The sequence below is a fragment of the Muntiacus reevesi genome, chromosome 7, assembly GCF_963930625.1.
Source record: "Muntiacus reevesi chromosome 7, mMunRee1.1, whole genome shotgun sequence".
In the NCBI taxonomy this organism is placed as follows: domain Eukaryota; kingdom Metazoa; phylum Chordata; class Mammalia; order Artiodactyla; family Cervidae; genus Muntiacus; species Muntiacus reevesi.
Genome location: NC_089255.1, coordinates 25,550,020 through 25,557,052, shown reverse-complemented (window position 1 = coordinate 25,557,052; position 7,033 = coordinate 25,550,020). Strand labels below are relative to the sequence as shown.

General features: G+C 42.5%; 1 protein-coding gene across 2 annotated transcripts in view; it reads left to right on the top strand.

The window, feature by feature from the left end:
* Positions 1-6,724, top strand: part of RNASE4 (ribonuclease A family member 4) — a 29,249-nt gene extending 22,525 nt beyond the window's left edge. Inside the window, exon 2 of one of the 2 annotated variants that reach the window (XM_065941060.1) lies at positions 5,466-6,724. In XM_065941060.1, the coding sequence (XP_065797132.1) occupies positions 5,483-5,926 (444 nt within the window). In that variant the 5' untranslated portion in view covers positions 5,466-5,482 and the 3' untranslated portion in view covers positions 5,927-6,724. The remainder of the gene's footprint in view (positions 1-5,465) is intronic. The other variant, XM_065941059.1, reaches the window with a different exon arrangement.
* Positions 6,725-7,033: the final 309 nt, after the last annotated feature.

Below are 7,033 nucleotides of genomic sequence, written 5' to 3'. Positions count from 1 at the left end.
TTTGATATGGTTTCAAGAAGGAAATGGCAGCCCACTCCGGTATTCTTGGCTGGAAAATCATGTCTGACTCTTTGCGACCCCATGAATCGCAGCATGCCAGGCCTCCCTGTCCATCACAAGCTCCCGGAGTTTACTCAAACTCATGTCCATCAAGTCGGTGATGCCATCCAGCCATCTCATCCTCTGTTGTCTCCTTCTCCTCCTGCCCCCAATCCCTCCCAGCATCAGGGTCTTCTCCAATGAGTCAACTCTTCCCATGAGGTGGCAAAAGTATTGGAGTTTCAGCTTCAGCATCAGTCCTTCCAATGAACACCCAGGGCTGATCTCCTTTAGGATGGACTGGTTGGACCTCCTTGCAGTCCAAGGGACTCTCAAGAGTCTTCTCCAACACCACACTTCAAAAGCATCAATTTTTTGGTGCTCAGCTTTCTTCACAGTCCAGCTCTCACATCCATACATGACCACTGGAAAAACCACAGCCTTGACTAGATGGACCTTTGTGGACAAAGTAATGTCTCTGCTTTTTAATATGCTATCTAGATTGGTCATAACTTTCCTTCCAAGGAGTAAGCGTCTTTTAATTTCATGGCTGCAATCACCATCTGCAGTGATTTTGGAGCCCAAAAAAAAAGTCTGACACTGCTTCTACTGTTTCCCCAACTATTCCCCATGAAGTGATGGGAGCAGATGCCATGATCTTTGTTTTCTGAACATTGAGATTTATGCCAACTTTTTCACTCTCCTCTTTCACTTTCATCAAGAGGCTTTTTAGTTCCTCTTCACTTTCTGCCATAAGGGTGGTGTCATCTGCATATCTGAGGTTATTGATATTTCTCCTGGCAATCTTGATTCCAGCTTGTGCTTCTTCCAGCCCAGCGTTTCTCATGATGTACTCTGCATATAAGTTAAATAAGCAGGGTGACAATACATAGCCTTGGCATACTCCTTTTCCTATTTGGAACCAGTCTGTTGTTCCATGTCCAGTTCTAACTGTTGCTTCCTGACCTGCATATAGGTTTCTCAAGAGGCAGGTCAGGTAGTCTGGTATTCCTATCTCTTTCAGAATTTTCCACAATTTATTGTGATCCACACAGTCAAAGGCTTTGGCATAGTCAATAAAGCAGAAATAGATGTTTTTCTGGAATTCTCTTGCTTTTTTGATGATCCAGTGGATGTTGGCAATTTGATCTCTGGTTCCTCTGCCTTTTCTAAAACCAGCTTGCACAACTGGAAGTTCTCGGTTCACATATTGCTGAAGCCTGGCTTGGAGAATTTTGAGCATTACTTTACTAGCGTGTGAGATGAGTGCAATTGTGCAGTAGGTTGAGCATTCTTTGGGATTGCCTTTCTTTGGGATTGGAATGAAAACTGACATTTTCCAGTCCTGTGGCCCCTGCTGAGTTTTCCAAATTTGCTGGCATATTGCATGTAGTACTTTCACAGCATCATCTTTTAGGATTTGAAATAGCTCAACTGGAATTCCATCACCTTCACTGACTTTGTTCATAGTCATGCCTTCTAAGGCCCACTTGACTTCACATTCCAGGATGTCTGGCTCTAGGTGAGTGACCACACCATTGTGATTATCTGGGTTGTGAAGATCTTTTTTGTACAGTTCTTCTGTGTATTCTTGCCACCTCTTCTTAATATCTTCTGCTTCTGTTGGATTCATGCCACTTCTGTCCTTTATCAAACCCATCTTTGCATGAAATGTTCCCTTGGTATCTCTAATTTTCTTGCAGAGATCTCTAGTCTTTCCCATTCTGTTGTTTTCCTCTATTTCTTTGCATTGATTGCTGAGGAAGGCTTTATTATCTCCCCTTGCTATTCTTTGGAATTCTGCATTCAAATGGGAATATCTTTCCTTTTCTCCTTTGCTTTTCACTTCTCTTCTTTTCACAGCTATTTGTAAGGCCTCTTCAGACAACCATTTTGCCTTTCTGAATTTCTTTTCCATGGGGATGGTCTTGATCCCTGTCTCCTGTACAAGGTCATGAACCTCCATCCATAGTTCATCAGGCACTCTGTCTATCAGATCTAGTCCCTTAAATCTATTTCTCACTTCCCCTGTATAGTCATAAGGGATTTGTTTAGGTCATTAGTGGTTTTCCCTACTTTCTTCAGTTTAAGTCTGAATTTGGCAATAAGGAGTTCATGATCTGAGTCACAGTCAGCGCCGGGTCTTGTTTTTGCTGACTGTATAGAGCTTCTCTGACTTCCCTGGTGGCTCAGATGGTAAAGCATCTGCCTACTATGTGGGAGACCCGGGTTCGATCCCTGGGTGGGAAGATCCCCTGTAGAAGGAAATACCATCCCAATCCTGTACTCTTGCCTGGAAAATACCATGGACAGAGGGTCCTGGTAGGCTGCAGTTCATGGTGCCTCAAAGAGTCGGACACGACTGAGCAACTTCACTTTCACTTTCACTTTAAAGCTTCTCCATCTTTGGCTGCAAAGAATATAATTAATTTGATTTCTGTGTTGACCATCTGGTGATGTCCATGTGTAGAGTCTTCTCTTGTGTTGTTGGAAGAGGGTGTTTGCTATGACCAGTGCATTCTCTTGAGAAAACTCTACTAGTCTTTGCCCTGCATCATTCCATGCTCCAAGGCCAAAGTTGCCTGTTACTCCAGGTGTTTCTTGACTTCCTACTTTTGCATTCCAGTCCCCTATAATGAAAAGAACATCTTTTTTGGGTGTTAGTTCTAAAAGGTCTTGTAGGTCTTCATAAAACTGTTCAACTTCAGCTTCTTCAGCATTACAGGTTGGGACATAGGCTTGGATTACCATGATATTGAATAGTTTGCCTTGGAAATGAACAGAGGACATTCTGTCATTTTGAGATTGCCTCCAAGTACTGCATTTCAGACTTTTTTGTTGACCATAATGGCTACTCCATTTCTTCTAAGGGATTCCTGCCCACAGTAGTAGATATAATGGTCATCTGAGCTAAATTCACCCATTCCAGTCCATTTTAGTTCGCTGATTCCTAGAATGTCGATGCTCACTCTTGCCATCTCCTGTTTGACCACTTCCAATTTGCCTTGATTCATGAACCTAACATTCCAGGTTCCTATGCAATATTGCTCTTTACAGCATCAGACCTTGCTTCTATCACCAGTCCCATCCACAACTGGGTATTGTTTCTGCTTTGGCTCCATCCCTTCATTCTTTCTGGAGTTATTTCTCCACTGATCTCCTGTAGCGTATTGGGCACCTACCCACCTGGGGAGTTCCTCTTTCAGTATCTTATCATTTTGCTTTTTCATACTGTTCATGGGGTTCTCAAGGCAAGAATACTGAAGTGGTTTTCCATTCCCTTCTCCAGTGGACCCCATTCTGTCAGATCTCTCCACCATGACCCGTCCTGTCTTGGGTGACCCCACACGGCATTGCTTAGTTTCACTGAGTTAGGCAAGACTGTGGTCCTGTGATCAGATTGGCTAGTTTTCTGTGATTATGGTTTCAGTGTGTCTGCCCTCTGATGCCCTCTCACAACACCTACCTTCTTACTTGGGTTTCTCTTACTTTGGACGTGTGGTGTCTCTTCACGGCTGTTCCAGCAAAGCGCAGCCTCTGCTCCTTACCTTGGACGAGGGGTATCTCCTCACGGCCACCCCTCCTGACCTTGAACGTGGAGTAGCTCCTCTGGGCCTGCGCAGCCGCCGCTCCTTGGACATGCGGTAGCTCCTCTCAGCCGCTGCCCTTGAACTCGGGCGTACAGCTAAATAAATTTTTTAAAAAATTTCAATACCTCACATCTCCAAACATCTGCTTAGAGCATTATTATTGCATACTCAGCCCTGGTGTTAGAACAAATGACACTTTTCCAGGAAATCATGTGGCAATGAGACAGGGTGCTTCTCCACTTGCTGATGGAGCTGGCTGCTGAGAAGCCAGCCCTTCCTAGTACTTTTTGCTCTTGATCTCCTGTTCTCTCACAACCAAAAAGCTATTTAGAATGAAGTGTTTAGTCACAGGCAAGTCGTTTTATCTCATGTCAATCATTTGTGAAATTGAAATCCTATTCCACTATGTTTTGCTGACTTTACAAAGATAAGAGAAAAAGAACTCAAAATTGTCAAGTCTTTTGAAAAAGGGTGACATGCAAGAAAGAAAATTCCATGCACTTTGGAGAGGAAACATTTGTGTAGGTACACAGCATAAATCCTAGTAGCTGAGATATTTCAGCTGCAAAACAGTCTTCTAATGTTTTGGGAATATAGGTTCTCTACAGTATAAGAGGGAGGGTGTCTATAGTATGTGCAATTCAGTATGGTTGTTATTTTAGCAGAATGAAGAGAACAAAAGAAACCAAGATAAAATGGAAATGCTAAAAATAATCATTGCTGACCCTTACTGAACACTTAGCATAGGCTAGGCATTATGATAAGCACTTGACATAGATTTTATCATTTCTTCTTCACAACATTCCTAGAGATTGGTATTACCTTTATGCTTATTTTACTTTTGAGGAAATATACTGAGAGAGGTTAATTTCCCCAAGGTCATACAGTTAGTGTGGCAGAACTAGGTCCTTGGGACCACTGTATCAAAAGAAGTTCTTACTGAGATTGTCGTGTTCAGTGGAGAAAGCCTTTGGGGCAAGCTCTAACCAAAAAGTATGTGTTGGGAGGATTTGGAGATCATTTAATTTTCTGTTGTTGGTAGAACCATGAGAGGCACCCATTGATGTCTACATTAAACTCTGTTCATAATATTTTTCCATGTCTTACTAAATCAGTTGGTTATTGTGACAGATGCCATCCATGCTCTTGTTTGAAAAGTAAAATCTTCTCTGTAGCTAGTCATGTAGCTAACCCATGATGTTGGTCACAAAGAAGCAGAATGAGAGAAAGCAGACAGAATTGTGCGCAACTAGTTTTGGGACAGACAACACAAAGTACGTTGTGGGGATGAAGCTCTTGCCCAAGTGCTAAGTGTATCTTCAGAAGTTGAATCCAGTGGTCCTGGGGTGAGGAGTAAATTGAGCATCATTTCTTCCTGCCACCCTGCTTCCCACAACTCCTTCACTTCCCTCTTCTCCTAACTCCATATCGCGTATCTGCAGCAGCAGACACAGCAATGTGACTTAGAGCTTTGGGTCTTTTTGTGCACAGGCAAAATGTGGTTGTGAACTGAGAAGGTGGCATTTAAACAAATGATGGTTATGTTTAATCCTGATCATTATTGTTAAGGATAGGCTGTAGGTGGAATAAGATGCAAGTCCCTCATCAGCGTTATAATCACACACAGTGTGATCCACCATCATGAAGCAGCATCTTTGAAAACAAAGGACAGCAGTAACATATGTATCAAACTAGGAATTCAGCTGGTCCTAACCCTTAGACTGCACGTGTAGAAAAAGGACCCGTCTGTTGCTCCAAAAATTGTCCTTGCTGCTTTGGGTTGCTCACTTCCTATTGAACCCGGGATGATTTTTCTTGCCCCTTGGTCTTCTCTAGGCATCTCCAAGGCAGTGATGGCTCTCCAGCAGACCCAGGTCTTTCTTCTGTTCTTGCTGCTGACCCTGCTGGGGCTGGGGCTGGTACAGCCCTCCTCTGGCCAGGATCGCATGTACCAACGATTCCTGCGGCAACACGTGGACCCTGATGAGACAGGAGGCAATGACGGCTACTGCAACTTGATGATGCAAAGACGGAAGATGACTTCACATCAGTGCAAGCGCTTCAACACTTTCATTCATGAAGATCTTTGGAACATCCGCAGTATCTGCAGCACTGCCAACATTCAGTGCAAGAACGGCCAGATGAACTGCCATGAGGGTGTAGTGAGGGTCACAGACTGCAGGGAGACAGGGAGTTCCAGGGCTCCCAACTGCAGATACCGGGCCAAGGCCAGCACCAGACGTGTTGTCATCGCCTGTGAGGGTAACCCGGAAGTGCCTGTGCACTTTGACAAATAGGTACCTCTCAACAGGGGTTATGGCCCAGCAGCGGGCCCTTAACTTACTCCTTAAACAGTAATGAGTAAGCATTTGGGCTGTCCCAGGCTGGGTCCCCTGATTCTTTTTTTCTTCTTTATATAACCCATTCTGTTAAACACATTGCATGACAGAAAAAGATGAGACACAAACTTATAATGAATCTGGGCTCTTCTATAATACGCTTTCTTTTATAATATTGGTCAGCTTTGCTATCTTTGATCTTATCATCTGGAATTTAGTCATTACATAGCACTTCAAGAATTTCAAGGTCCTTTCATCTAAGCTATCTCATTCTAATACCATGGCACCTTTGGAATGCTACTCCTAGTGTTACAGTAAACAAAAACTCAAAGTTAAGGAATTTGCTAAGACCAAAATTTAGTAGAAAAGCTGAGACAAAAGTCTAGTTTAACTGGCTACTTATCCAGTACTTTTCCCACTTCAGCACAGGAGTTTTGAAAGTTTTAATACGTGGCTCTTGTTATTCCTAAAAATCAGCTCTTGGGAGAGGCATTAAAAGGTTGGAAATATATACTTGCAACATGAGAGCTCTATCTGTATTATGTGGCAAAGTAGCTGTATTTGGATCTAATAAGATCAAGAAATGATATAAGGAATTTTCTTTTCCCCTTCCCAAACTTTTGAGTCACCCTAGTAAGTCAGAGTATTAAAATGTACTAGATCATTAAGACTCCTTCACTCTTCCTGACTGAAAGATTTTTCATATGTTCCTTATAATAAAGAAAATAAGATAATTTCAATTTCAGGTATTTGAGAAGACTATGTTCTTGTGTGTGAGATTATTTTTTCCTCCTATCCTCTTTTAATTCTTCTCTAGTTTATAAACATGCACATACTTTAATATCCTCATAAACTCTGGTCAAGACTAAAGCCCATCAGATCAGTGACCATGACACAGAAAGCTTTGTTTCATTTGCTTCAGAGAGAATGATTCCTCTTAAGATAATTCTCACACATTCTCCCTTTGAATATTTAGAAACAAATTGGGGAACAGAGATGTATAAAGACACTAGCTACTAAAGAAGGAGAGTGTGTGTGTATGTGTGAAAGGACTGAACTGAAAGC